Source organism: Brassica rapa, chromosome A02 (genome assembly GCF_000309985.2).
Source record: "Brassica rapa cultivar Chiifu-401-42 chromosome A02, CAAS_Brap_v3.01, whole genome shotgun sequence".
NCBI lineage: Eukaryota > Viridiplantae > Streptophyta > Magnoliopsida > Brassicales > Brassicaceae > Brassica > Brassica rapa.
This window is the reverse complement of record NC_024796.2, coordinates 5,169,318-5,182,943: the sequence shown is the minus strand read 5'-3', so window position 1 is coordinate 5,182,943 and position 13,626 is coordinate 5,169,318. Positions and strand designations below refer to the sequence as shown.

Here is a 13,626-nt window from a genome sequence, read left to right as displayed (position 1 = left end):
ATTTTCTTGTCGCTGCCGCTGCCGCAGCGTTCAGGAAACGAACAGGGCTATTATGTAGTGCTGGTGGAAGCTTGTTACAGCTTGACAGGGTGCCTCTATGTGCTGGCTACATGCCTTTTTACATCTGAATATTTAACTAATCAGCCGACGGTCAAACACCTTCAAAGTCTACTGACGACAACGGTTCTAAATCTTACCTCATTCTATCAATATGCATACTTTTATGGATACAAATTGCTCGAAAATTATACAAACATTGTCGTTGAAGGCATGCCAAGTTTCTGTCAAAAAAATGTGTCTTGCTTTTTAGAGATTTTTTTTTCCACTGGACGTAAAGGTTGTTGTTGCAAAGTGACCCGTGCATGGTTTACAATCCCCTATATATTAATTGAGGAACATTTGAAAAGATGTAACCTCAATTTTGTATTAATTAAAAGAGACCCCAATGCATAGGTGGCACTCAATTAGGTAGTCAATTACATTCAATTGAAAAATAAGTAGGTCCACATTCGATTTTTATATGTTGTTAGATACATAAGTTGGTCAAACTATATGATATAATGATATGATATGATATTTTCTTTCCTTAAATAAAACCTACGGAATTACCATAAATGATTAATATATATATGACAATTAATGATTTTAATAATAAAGATTTGATAACAATTTATATCTCCTCCATCATTTTTTGTTTAATTTTATATTATTAAAATAAATTAAACAATCAAATTAGCAATAAAAATAAAATTTAGATTTTTTCGTATATGTTATATTTTGAATTTTTAAAAACGACAATAAATGACTAAAACTATTAAAAATATTATGTTAAAAATTAATGATCAATGGTTTAACATTTTTATTATAAGAAGATACACATGATTTTAAAACCATATGAGTAAAAAATATCATTTAATAATAGAATAAATATATATATATATATATATAGAGATTAAACACTATATACCATAAGATTACATAAATATTTTAATATCAAAACTTTCTAGGAATTTTCAAGAACATTTATAAATTATAAACTTATTAAAGATTTCAGATTGAAAATTTTGTTATCGATGATTTAAATATTTTGTTATAAAACGATATGAATGATCATAGAACCGTATGATTATAAATTCTTATTTAATAAATAACTATACAAAATATACTATTCTTAGAAAAATAGGTTGGTCCATCTTAACTTATATTATACTTTTTATTAAACTAACTATCGAATTGATAAATAACGTACCAAAAAATGTTTTGCACTTTCCTTAAATAAAAGCTACGAAATTACCTAATATGATTAACGTATATGTGAAAATTAATTATTATGAATAATAAATATTTGATAACAATTTTTGTATTTTAGTTCTTTTTTTTAATTTTATATTATTAAAAGATATTTAAAAATCACATTAAATATATAATAAAAACATTTATATTTTTTCTTATATGTTATATTTTGAATTTTTCAAAACGTCTATAAATTATTCGAAATTTGAAGATTCCCACTCTCAAAATTTTGTGATCAATAGATTAGTTTTTTGTCATAATAAGTTACAAATGATCATAAAATTGTATTAATATGAACTTTTATTTAATATTATAAGAAGACACATATGATTTTAAAACCATATGAGTAAAACATATCATTTAATAATAAAACATATATATATATAGATTATACTATATACCATAAGATTACATAAATATTTTAATATTAAAACTTTCAATGAATTTTCAAAAACATTTATAAATTATAAACTTATTAAAGATTTCACATTGAAAATTTTGTTATCGATGATTTAAATATTCAGTTATAAAATGATATGAATGATCATAGAACTGTATGATTATAAATTCTCATTTAATAAATGACTATATAAAATATACTATTCTTAGAAAAATAGGTTGGTCCATCTTAACTTACATTATATTTTTTATTAAACTAACTATCGAATTGATAAATAATCTACCAAATATTTTTTTGCACTTTCCTTAATTAGAAGCTATGAAATTACCTAATATGATTAACATATATATGAAAATTAATTATTATGAATAATAAATAATTGATAACAATTTTTGTATCTTAGTTCTTTTTTTAATTTTATATTATTGAAAAATAATAAAAAAATCACATTAAATATATAATAAAAACATTTATATTTTTTCTTATATGTTATATTTTGAATTTTTCAAAACGTTTATATATTATTAGAAATTTGAATATTCCCACTCTGAAAATTTTGTGATCAATAGATTATTTTTTTTGTTATAATAAGTTACAAATGATCATAAAATATAATGCATATGAATTTTTATTTAATAAATATTCAAACTAAATAATATATATATATATATATTATATATATATATATATTACTAACCGAAATACCGAAAAAAATCGAACCGAACCGAAACCAACCCGATATCCGGATTGAACACCCCTAATCCAAATGAAGCCAAACTATTGTTTCATTCTCCAAAATATAATAAAAATAATAACTTAATCCCGCGCAAGGCGCGGGTCTTATCCTAGTTGTGTAAATAAAAGACTTTTAAAACCTAAAACGAACCCTGATTTAAACCAAGTTGCCTACTCTGACTTTTCCTAAAACAGAGGAAACAATAGTATAACTATCATTCTCTCAACATTTTAATATTCTAGTCGAGAACAGTCTCAGCTATAGTTGCATAGTTATTAATGAGACAGATATTTTTGTCCAAGAAAAAGCAAGAGGCCTGCATAAGGAGCTTTCTCATTGTCGAATATCTGAAATAGCACTACCAGTAATGTCGTTAGTTCGCCGGAGGAGTTGTTTCTCACTGGAGTAATGAGATCGATGGATGCGCGTGGTGGTTACACCTCGTTCTTAAGTGACAGCAATGTTGAAAGATATGACACATAGCAATGTTGTTTCTCCTAATCATGTTATATATTGACATCAAGGCAGTTTGACTTTTTATAGTTTTGAAAGATTTGCTAGTTAGTAGAGAATCAGATTTGTTAATTGAAAACCCTTTCAGAAAAAGGAGAAAGAATCATATTTGTTAATTACTACGACGTTGATATAAAGTTTGACTACTTTACATTTAATTGGACAATGAATAAAAAGCAAAGGTGACGGTTTAGAGCGTGTGAGCATCATTACACTGACAGTGTATACTTTTACGGAATATCACACAGTCGATGTTGAAATACATAAATTCCACGTACTGTCCTTGAAAGGAATATTCCAGCTCCAGCAAGCTGGCTTCCATTGCAGTTTATCATAAACGCTGAGCCACACCTGAGATTCTCAAAGAGAGCCATATGCGTGCGTCTTCGACCTTTCATTCTATTCTTCCCTTTACAAGTTAGGAAACTACGTACAACACAACTTTTAACCTTTAAATATAGACTATACATGATCTGTTGATCTATGCGACAAAGCAGATTTTATATTAAATTAATTAAATCACTTTTATAAACTAATTGAATGTTGTTTAGTGTTAACGGTTAAGAGAAATTCTAGATGAATAATATTTATTTTATGCGACTTAATTAATATTATTCTAATTTTTATGCAATTTATCTTTCTATTAAACTGATTCATATTATAATAAGTTTAAATTTGTTATTTATAATTAATGTTAAACATTTATCTTCAGATAGTATAGATTTTGAATATTTTCACAACGATTTTTATTATGTTTATTGTAAAATATAGTTACTTTCAATATATCTTTAGATAATAACATTTGTATAAGATATCATTTAATTTAATTTTAGTTATTTCAATTCTTTTGGTTATGAATTTCTAATAAAATCTCTGTAATTTGTTTGATTATCTGTATGATATATTTTTATAAAATTTATTAGATTTCAGTTTATTATACATATTATTTATATATTTTTAATTTAATACGAAAGTTTATTTAAATTTAAATGAATGTAATTTTTAGTTATACAAATATAAATAAAATAATCCATTAGCTTATTTGATTTGATATCGATTAAAATATTTTGTAGTATTACCTGCAAAAATAAATCATACTTTTTTTTATTTTTTCATAAATTATTTGAATATTTTAGTAAATTATTTGATTTATCAAATAATTTGAAAGAAAATTAATTAAAAATCATCAAAACAAATAAGACATAATAAAAAAAATGTGTATTTAATTTAAAATTTTATAAAAAAATTAGGTTCAACAAAATGTTATTGTTTTAGTAAAAGAGCAAACATGCTTAATTATATCTCTCCTTGTTTTCCAAACGCCACAAAGTTTTGAAAACTAAAAAGAGACATCATTTTGCAGATATTTTTTTTGGGAAAAAAAAACTAAGCATAATCATCTGTTTCTCTCTAATTTCCAAAACGGTGTTGTTTGCACTGGCGGCATATCTTATAATTGGTTAATTGAATACAACTATTTACTGAAAACAGTAAAATATATAAATTACCAAAATAACATATATATACATATATATATACATATCTATATATATATATATTATGAACTATTATTAATAGGTGAACAACATATAAAATGTAAAATAGTAATCCGAACCTGAAAAAATTCGAACCGAATCCGTACTGAAAATTTTAAATATCCGAATGAGCCTGAATTTGTTTACCCCAACTAGAACCCTAGGCATCTGTGTTTATATTTCAATAAATTAAGAGTGGGCATTCCGGTTATTTTCTCGGTTTGGTTCGGGTTCGGTTCGATTTGATTAGCTCGGTTCTAGTATTTTCTAACTGAAATAAACCGTAGTTAGTTTGGTTATGTTTAGTTTATATTCGGTTCGTTTATTTTTGGATCAGTTTAATTAGGTTCTTCTTAGTTTAATTTTTAAAAAGAAATTATGTTTTAAAACATAAATTATGTAAATATAACTATGTGAACTAAATTCAATATAAAACTGAAACAAAAACCTTCCAAAAATCACACAAATATATAAGAATTAAAACAAATGAAAGTTAACTAAAAAAAGCCAACATCATTAGTAATGTCGCTTATATCATTATTAACTCTGTAATGAATCATCTTCCATGTGACACTGTGGAAAAGAACTTTTGTTTTTAATAAAATTTGCTTTAGGTTTTAGGTTTAGATTTAACATCCACGTTTACATATATAAGAATATAAAAATACTAACTTTTCTATTATCTTTTAAATCAAATATTTTGATGATTAGATATTAGGTTAGAAGAATATATGTTAATGAATGAAAAATGGAGAATACTTTGTTTGATATTAGAATTTTAGTATATTGATATTACTAATATTTTTAATTTATATAATTACAAAAACACATCAGTTTTTCGATTCGGTTTTAAGCCGAACCAAACCATTCAGGTTGGGAAAATCTTCAACCGAATAGTTTGAAATAGATTTTGGTTCGGTTTGAATCGGTTTGGGTTCGGTTGATTCGGTTTGAATCGGTTTGGGTTCGGTTGATTCGGTTTGACTCGGTTCGGTTCGGTTTTTTTTGTCTAGCCCTACAATAAATTACTGACCTTCATTTCATAATAAAAACTTATAAAGCTATAATTCATTAAATAAGTATGTATTTAATAATCAGTCCTTAAGTTTAATAATGTTTTATGAAATATTATGCTTTTATACATAAGCAATTAAATAAGTAAAATAATTAGTTGTAAAACAATAAAAATCAAAAGTGCTGGTGCTAATTAAAAACCTCAAACATATAATCATTTGGAGTAATAGGCTTCCGCAGAAAGCCGAGGAAAAAGAAGAGAAAAGACGCACACCGAAGAAAAACACAAAGACTTCATCATCATCTCCTGCTTTTTCTTCTCAGCAAGAAACTAGTTTGATTCAGCCATGGTAAGCTCGATTCGAGTTCCACTTCGTCTCGCGTTTTTGATTATTCAAATCTCGGTTCTCGCCTAAAGTTTAATTAGATTAGACCTGGAGATAGATTCACTTGTTGGTTTAGATCTCTGATGTTCTGGGGTTTGTATGCTCTGAGTGACTGATCTAGGCTAGCAATCGGACGATAAACTCTACAATTCCAGCGTTACTGTTTCGATTAAACCAATTGATTTTGAAATCATGCGCGTTGCCAGCGATGAAGATTCATCGACTGTTAGATTGTTCATTTCTGATTTGTTTTACTAGAGATGTTTAGTTGAAAGCTGTTTCAAGGAGATGGGTGGAGAGTCTACTAGTGTCTATGTGTTTGTGTGTTTGAAGAGAGTTGTAGATTAATGTTTATTTGTTTTGTTGGTAACAACAGGCTAATGCGGCGTCAGGAATGGCAGTCCACGATGACTGCAAGCTCAAGTTTCTGGAGCTGAAGGCCAAGAGGACATACCGTTTCATTGTCTACAAGATTGAGGAGCAGCAGAAGCAAGTGGTTGTAGAGAAACTCGGCGAGCCTGGTCAATCCCATGATGACTTTGCAGCTAGTCTTCCTGCTGATGAATGCCGATACGCCATTTTCGATTTTGATTTCGTCACTGCTGAGAATTGCCAGAAGAGCAAGATCTTCTTCGTTGCATGGTAACTAACTTACATACATACCCTCTCTGCTAAAACCGATTTATAACGTGCTTCAGTTCCTTAAAATCTCTTGTTGTTGTTGTTATGGCCAAGGTCTCCGGACACGGCTAGAGTGAGAAGCAAGATGATCTACGCGAGCTCTAAGGACAGGTTCAAGAGAGAGCTAGACGGGATTCAAGTAGAGCTTCAAGCAACCGACCCAACCGAGATGGATCTCGACGTTTTCAAAAGCCGAGCCAATTGAGGAACCGGTTGAATCGAACTTCTTTCATCTACTATTGCCGAGTGATATGCTTTTACTTAAGGTTTGCTGTGACGGCACCAACCAAAAAAACAGCTTCATTTTTATCTGTCTTTATTTTATTTTGGTCCTTACAGTGTTGTCGTCTTAAAACTCAAGAGATCTGGCTCGTGCTCTTATTACCCTAAACCCTCTATCAAAAAATGAATCCTATTAGCACATTTTGTCTTAAGCATGTTTGTGAGACTTGTGGTCAATATACAAAACCTACTTAGAACGTAAGGATTTTGATCACTAGGATTCCAAGTTAGTTGCCTTGCCAGCATCTTCTGATGTTTTTGATGCAACAAAAAACCAAGTTAGAATCTTAGCACATATATGCAAAGTTTTTAAAAAAAATTCAGCAAAAAAATACAATTATTTGAATCATAAACTGCTATTAATGTTGACTAAAACAAAATAATAAGCTGACCATACAGTTATAGCTCATATTAGATGTTGACTAAAAACAAAACTAATAAGCTGACCATGTACAAAGTTGCAAGTTCATATTATATGTTTGACCAAACACACAAAAATAAAAAAGCTGACCATATAGTAACAGTTGCATAAATAGAAGAATATATAAAGTAGGTTGAATGAATTTTGTCTACATTAATAATTATTCAGGATTATATATACTATAGCTTCCAAATAACGCCGAACAAAAAGGAAAAGAAAAGACTCATATTCGAAAAAAGATCTTCGTCGTCTTCTCTGCGTCTCCTTTCAGCAGTCTTTGACATCGTCTTGATTCAGCCATGGTTAATCTCCGATCTTTCTTCTTATTCTCATATCGTTTGTTTACGATCTTTAGCTCACTAGATCTAGAACATGTATTTGTTTTCTCCGATTAGATCTCTTAGATTCTCCGTGTGCGCGCGTGATCTAGGCTAGAAAAATAAAAAAAATCTACGAACAATTCACAAACACTGTAGTTCGTCGCTAGTAAGAATCGAATCATGGACGAATCATGTGTGTTTCAGGATATTGCTTAGACTCATCCTTTGGTTTTAGCATTCATGTGTGGATACGTTTACAAGCATAGCTTTGATGGATCTGGAAATGTGGGAGAAGAGTTTGTGAATCTTATTGTTTTGTTTGTTTGTTGTGTTTTGATGATTTTATTAGGCTAACGCGGCGTCGGGAATGGCAGTCCATGATGACTGCAAGCTAAGGTTCCTGGAACTGAAGGCGAAGAGGACACACCGTTTCATTGTTTACAAGATCGAGGAGAAGCAGAAGCAAGTGGTTGTTGAGAAGGTTGGTGAGCCTATTCAAACCTACGAGGACTTTGCTGCTAGCCTCCCTGCTGAAGAGTGCCGATACGCCATTTATGATTTTGATTTTGTCACCGCGGAGAATTGCCAGAAGAGCAAGATTTTCTTCATTGCTTGGTAAAAAAATACTGAAGATTCTCATCTCTCTGTTCTTATTGTTTGCATGTATTTATTGTTTGAATGTTGTGGTCTGCCGAAAGGTGTCCTGACGTAGCGAAGGTGAGAAGCAAGATGATCTACGCGAGCTCCAAGGACAGGTTCAAGCGTGAGCTTGATGGAATTCAAGTGGAGCTTCAAGCGACTGATCCAACTGAGATGGATCTTGATGTTTTCAAAAGCCGTGTCAATTAAAAAAAACAAATATTATCTCTCTCTCTTTGAATAAGCTACTTTGGCTCTTACAGTTTCCTGTGACTGTTATAAAAACATAACGCTCTTTTGTTCTATCCTTATCTGGTCTGTCTTCTGCGTCGTTGTTACCTAACAGTGTTTTCATCTTATATTGAAAGTTTATCCCAATGTTTGCATCCTTTGTATAAAGATGATTCCTTTGAGCGTCCTTGGATACATGGTGATGAAAAAATGCTAAAGAATACCGATTGAGATGTGATGGAATGTTTCAACTTATACAATTTACACAAGGGGTCATGGCTTCGAACTAGAATCATTCAAAATAGTTGTTCAAGCCTTGTCTCAACATCTCATCCCTGCAGTTATGACGCAGAAAGCTTTATCTATCACCAATTCACCATAGAAAATACATTGTCTGTGTTAACAACAAACCAAGAAATTTGTATTTGAGAACCGGACGTGTCGGGTTCAAGTCTGGGTTGAGAAGGTTACGTCTCGATCTCACTAATTCTAAATGGGCCTTAGGCTGGATTCAATATAACAAATGGGCCGATGTAGAAAGGCGGGAAAGGAAAATTTTCACGAGGAGCTAAAAATGCGCCAAACTCGACACGTGAACATTCCCCGCCACCAAGTGGTATCACGTGTGAGAGCTTTCCTTATTTTTAAGACTCCTTTTAAACCGTAGATCTCTTTCTATTTAAAAAAAGAAGATCCAATGGTTGACACACCGATCCGCGTCAAACTATTTCATCCAATCACATCAATCCGTACGATCAATATAAAAAGAATCTATCAAGTCATTGTAGACAGACATCAAGCAAAAAACCAAAACCGATCTCAGATTCGTAACTTCCAATCATCAATGGCGCCCAAGACAGAGAAGAAGCCCGCGGAGGAGAAATCGAAAGCCGAGAAAGCTCCGGCGGAGAAGAAACCAAAGGCCGGGAAGAAGCTACCGAAGGAGGCCGGAGCAGGCACAGGCGGAGACAAGAAGAAGAAGATGAAGAAGAAGAGCGTCGAGACGTACAAGATCTACATCTTCAAGGTCCTGAAGCAGGTTCACCCGGACATCGGAATCTCGAGCAAGGCCATGGGGATCATGAACAGCTTCATCAACGATATCTTCGAGAAGCTCGCTGGTGAGGCGTCGAAGCTCGCGAGGTACAACAAGAAGCCAACCATCACTTCTAGGGAGATTCAGACCGCGGTGAGGCTTGTGCTTCCCGGAGAGTTGGCGAAACATGCTGTATCGGAAGGGACCAAGGCCGTCACGAAGTTCACCAGCTCCTAGACTATGAGTTGAATTAGAGTTCCTTTCTTGTTATTTTCTGTATTGCAAATTTGCAATTTCACGGTTTGTATGTAGTGCCTATTGATATGTTTCGAATCGATGTATCTCGTTGAGATTAAAAGCTCCCTTCTTAGCAATTGGGTTGTTAATTATATCATCTAGAAACCTAATTTCGTTGGTCCAATTCTAAGTTTGATTTCTTATAATCTGATCATATGATAACGTGAGTTGTGTATGAGTTGTTTGACTACTGTCTATCGTACTATTTTTTATGTCTTGTTCTTTACACTAGAGGTTTGATGTTTTTATTTGCTTTTGTTAAATCAGTTTTCATGTCCTTGTTTGTCTCTAATGTTGCTGTCTGCTTTTGTGGCATTCGATCCTCCCTCCATAGTTGATATTTATTTGTTTGTTTAAGATGCTCTTTTTTTTTCAAGATTAGATCCATTTACAAACGTTGATTGTGTGTGTTAGGTTAGTGTTTAACCTGTTGAGTTTAGGTTTGTGTTTGAGAGCTTAAAAGATGTTTTTATCAAAGTTGTGGGGTCTTACTCATCACAAATCTGCAGTCTCCATGCCTAACTTACCATCGTTTTGTCTTATGGAACTATGGAAGTGGAGTTTTAAAATGTCAATGGGACGATGTCCGTATTATAGCTTAAAATGTCAATGGGACGATAGTGTTACACTCGCCTACACACCATCTCCACCCACACCAACCAAAGCTCCGCTCAGCTCAGCTACAAATAGAAATCAAGTTAAGACAAATTTAATCAACTGGCTAGGATAGATACAACTGGCTATTATCATATGATCAGAATACTAGAAAACCAATGTATGATTCTCATTACTATGATTTCTATTTGTCTGCATTTACAAATAACTTGGGTTATATATACTATATAGTATATGCAGTGGTACCGTAGGTGTCTTTGGGATGATATAACATTTTGTATTTTAAATAGAGTTTATGTGCTTGTTTCAAGTTTATTAATGCTTTTGCGACTGCCTTTGAATATGTATATCATGTATATTTCACATTTTGTTGTTGACAATTTGTAACCATAACTAAGTACATTTCAAACAGAGATATATCAACCATGGATATACAAAGAATATTAAAACTTACTAGTCATAAATATTTTCCCATTTTCTTCTCTGCAAAGTAATACCCTCAAGAAAATTGAATCAGAGATAACTCAAACAGATAGAATAGAATATAGAAATAAAGCATATATCTTTTTCTTGTTGAATGAGAGAACCATATTTTTGTTTGTGGTTTCTGAAAGAAAGCATATTTTCAGGTTTTCAGAAATAATCTTAACCTCAATCATAGTCAATCTTATACTTGTCTCTACAAAAAAGCAATCTTATTCGTATTCTTTTATAGGAGAGGTGATCATAGGCCATTACCGTATTTCGAAGGCAGAACGTGATTCTTTGTTTATCTGCAAAGATAAGTTCTTAAAAAATTCTTCTCGATGTTAACACTTATTATAAGTCAACAAATACACATAAAATGAGGTCTTCCGATTCCTATTTTTTTCACCTCATCTACCAACCTTCTTTAATTCGCATACATATTGATTCACACATGGATACAACGACAACAATATATAAACCACACATTCACGAGCATCCCCTTTCCTATTCAGCTCGGTTTACTATTGATGGATCATATTCACATAGATGCAGTGGCTGCCAGACAACTGACAATATGTACGGTGTTTATTTCTGCAATAAATTTGGCTGTTCGATTTGGTTACATAAAGAATGTACGGAAGCTCCATTGGAGATCAACCATCCTTCCCACCCCCAGCATCCTCTCATGCTCAACAATTATGATGACTCGTCAGATCAATGTGTTTTGTGTAGGGGACATCTACCGCCTCTGCGTTATACTTGCTTTACATGTAAAATCACGGTGGATATAGCTTGTGGGATGAATCCATGGCCACAAGTTATCGAACATCCCTTGTGTCATAGCCATCCACTTATCGTCAATGGATACGAGGTGTCAGCTTCTTGTGGGGTATGTAAGGAGTCTAATTATGGACTGTTCTATTTATGTATTGAATGCAATGTATACTTCCACGTGGAATGCGTCCGTTTCTCACAAGAGGTAAATCATCCTTGTCATTCGAATCATCCTCTCAAGTTAATCGCTTTTGATGCACTTACTGATGATGCCGAGAAGACTTGTATTTTATGTGCAAACTACCCAAGAAATGTATGTTATCATTGTTTCATTTGTGATTTTACCTCTTGCCTTCGCTGCACCAGAAGACCACCTCCCCTTGTTGTTGAGGATATGAAAACCCACCAACATCAACTTATTCGCATATCTAAGAGAATCTTATATGCTTGTGATGTTTGTGGGCTGAAACGCGACACAAAATACTATCATGGATCATATATATGTCACCAGTGTGATTTTGTTGTCCATGGAATGTGTATTGGCTTGCCCCGTGTCATCAGCATCAATCGTCATGATCACCGCATTTCTTTCACTTATCATATTGGTCCTGATTATTCAAAATGTGGAGTTTGTCACCGAAGTATAAGCCAACACCATGGGGCTTATTCTTGCTTTGTTTGCCCAAACTATGCAGTTCATTCCAGATGTGCAATAGAGCGTGATGTATGGGATGGTGTAGAGTTAGAAGGGATTCCATATGTTATAGAAGATGTGACACCATACAAGGTGGTGAGTGATGGCTTGATCAGTCATGTTAGTCATGTCGAACACCCTTTAAAGTTACACAAGGGCAATATCCTTTATGAGTGGATAAGATGTGAAGCATGTAGAGATCCGGTTGGATTTGACTCCGTCTTTGTTTGTGAGAAATGTTGCTTCCTTCTTCATCAAAAATGTGCTAATCTTCCCATGAAGAAAAAATTTATCGTGGACACTGAGTTATACAAGTTGGAAGTTGACAAACTTAGAGTTGCAAGCTATTGCTCGGAGTGTGCAACATTATCTGATGGGTTCAAGTATTCAAGTCATGATGAAAATAGGAAAGTAGACGTTCGGTGTTTTTCCCTTTCTGAGCCATTTGTCCATGCTGGCCATTCACATCTACTATATTTTAGAAAGGCATATTACAGGAGGTCCATATGTGATGCATGCATGAAAATGAGTAATTCTCGTTTTACGCTCGACTGTGAAGATTGCCGGTTCAATTTGTGTTTTTTTTGTGCTACTTTGCCTTTAAGGACATGGCATAGGACGGATGAGCATCCTCTCATTTTATGTTGTGACAAAAAAGCGGGTGGTCAAAGCTGGTGTGACATTTGTGAAAGACAACTAAATCCAATGTTATGGTTTTATACATGTTCTAGCTGCGAAGTCGCCATACATGCTGAATGTGTAATAGGAGATATCTCACGTATTAATCCAGGAAGCACCATTGAATTTGGGGGGCCTGAACTTGGGTGGAGGAATAAAATCTTTGAAGTTGTTCCTAACAATCAAAGCACTCGGCCATTATGCACTAAATGCCGTTCTCGATGCAAGTTCTCTATCTTCTTAAAGGAGAAGAATAAAGCCAGTAGGTACTTCTGTTCAAGTAATTGTGTGTATTTTTATTTTAATTAGACATTTATTGATGAGTGCTTTTTTCATGATTGTATTGTTTTATTCGTGTTTCTATAACTAATGTCACGGACGTATTTCTATAAACCTGAAATGTAATAAGAGTGAATTTCTTTTCTATTAAGGTGATGATTGTTTGTTTGATTTCTAGATTTTTAGTTTTGGTTTTTGGTTTCTAGATTTTAGATTTTGGTTTTTGGTTTTTGATTTTGCAGTAGATTTTAGTTTTTGAAAAAACATGAATGCTGATTTTAGATTTTGATTTCTAGTTTTTAGTTTTTGGTTTTTGTTTTTAAAATAATAAAAA

At 32.5% G+C, this 13,626-nt stretch overlaps 4 protein-coding genes across 5 annotated transcripts; all 4 read left to right on the top strand.

Moving 5' to 3' along the window:
- Positions 1-5,672: 5,672 nt before the first annotated feature.
- Positions 5,673-6,992, top strand: LOC108870933 (actin-depolymerizing factor 3). Its single transcript, XM_018656864.2, has 3 exons — positions 5,673-5,841; positions 6,254-6,519; positions 6,613-6,992. Exons 1-3 carry the CDS (start codon positions 5,839-5,841, stop codon positions 6,761-6,763), a joined length of 420 nt encoding a protein of 139 aa, XP_018512380.1. The 5' UTR covers positions 5,673-5,838; the 3' UTR covers positions 6,764-6,992.
- LOC103851536 (actin-depolymerizing factor 4) lies at positions 5,728-8,608 on the top strand. 2 transcript variants are annotated; one of them, XM_033284305.1, is made up of 3 exons: positions 5,728-5,841; positions 7,931-8,196; positions 8,280-8,606. In XM_033284305.1, the coding sequence occupies exons 1-3, from the start codon at positions 5,839-5,841 to the stop codon at positions 8,428-8,430; spliced, it is 420 nt and encodes a 139-aa protein (XP_033140196.1). In that variant the 5' UTR covers positions 5,728-5,838; the 3' UTR covers positions 8,431-8,606. The 2 variants fall into 2 exon arrangements, with proteins under 2 accessions (XP_033140196.1, XP_009126640.1); XM_009128392.2 differs by lacking the exon at positions 5,728-5,841 and adding an exon at positions 7,349-7,563 and having other exon boundaries at positions 8,280-8,608.
- A 619-nt stretch (positions 8,609-9,227) lies between these two features.
- Positions 9,228-9,908, top strand: LOC103851535 (histone H2B.7). The gene has a single exon (XM_009128391.3). It carries the CDS (start codon positions 9,296-9,298, stop codon positions 9,722-9,724), a length of 429 nt encoding a protein of 142 aa, XP_009126639.2. The 5' UTR covers positions 9,228-9,295; the 3' UTR covers positions 9,725-9,908.
- Positions 9,909-10,020: 112 nt separating this feature from the next.
- On the top strand, positions 10,021-13,463 carry LOC103851534. Its single transcript, XM_018656372.2, has one exon. It carries the CDS (start codon positions 11,244-11,246, stop codon positions 13,320-13,322), a length of 2,079 nt encoding a protein of 692 aa, XP_018511888.1. The 5' UTR covers positions 10,021-11,243; the 3' UTR covers positions 13,323-13,463.
- The last annotated feature ends 163 nt before the right edge of the window (positions 13,464-13,626 follow it).

Coding starts and splice junctions, on each gene's coding strand:
- LOC108870933 (XM_018656864.2), top strand. Junction 6,520..6,612: donor AAGATCTTCTTCGTTGCATG/GTAACTAACTTA, acceptor GTTATGGCCAAG/GTCTCCGGACACGGCTAGAG.
- LOC103851536 (XM_009128392.2), top strand. Junction 8,197..8,279: donor AAGATTTTCTTCATTGCTTG/GTAAAAAAATAC, acceptor GTCTGCCGAAAG/GTGTCCTGACGTAGCGAAGG.
- LOC103851535 (XM_009128391.3), top strand. CDS start 9,296: ATGGCGCCCAAGACAGAGAAGAAGCCCGCGGAGGAGAAATCGAAAGCC.
- LOC103851534 (XM_018656372.2), top strand. CDS start 11,244: ATGAGGTCTTCCGATTCCTATTTTTTTCACCTCATCTACCAACCTTCT.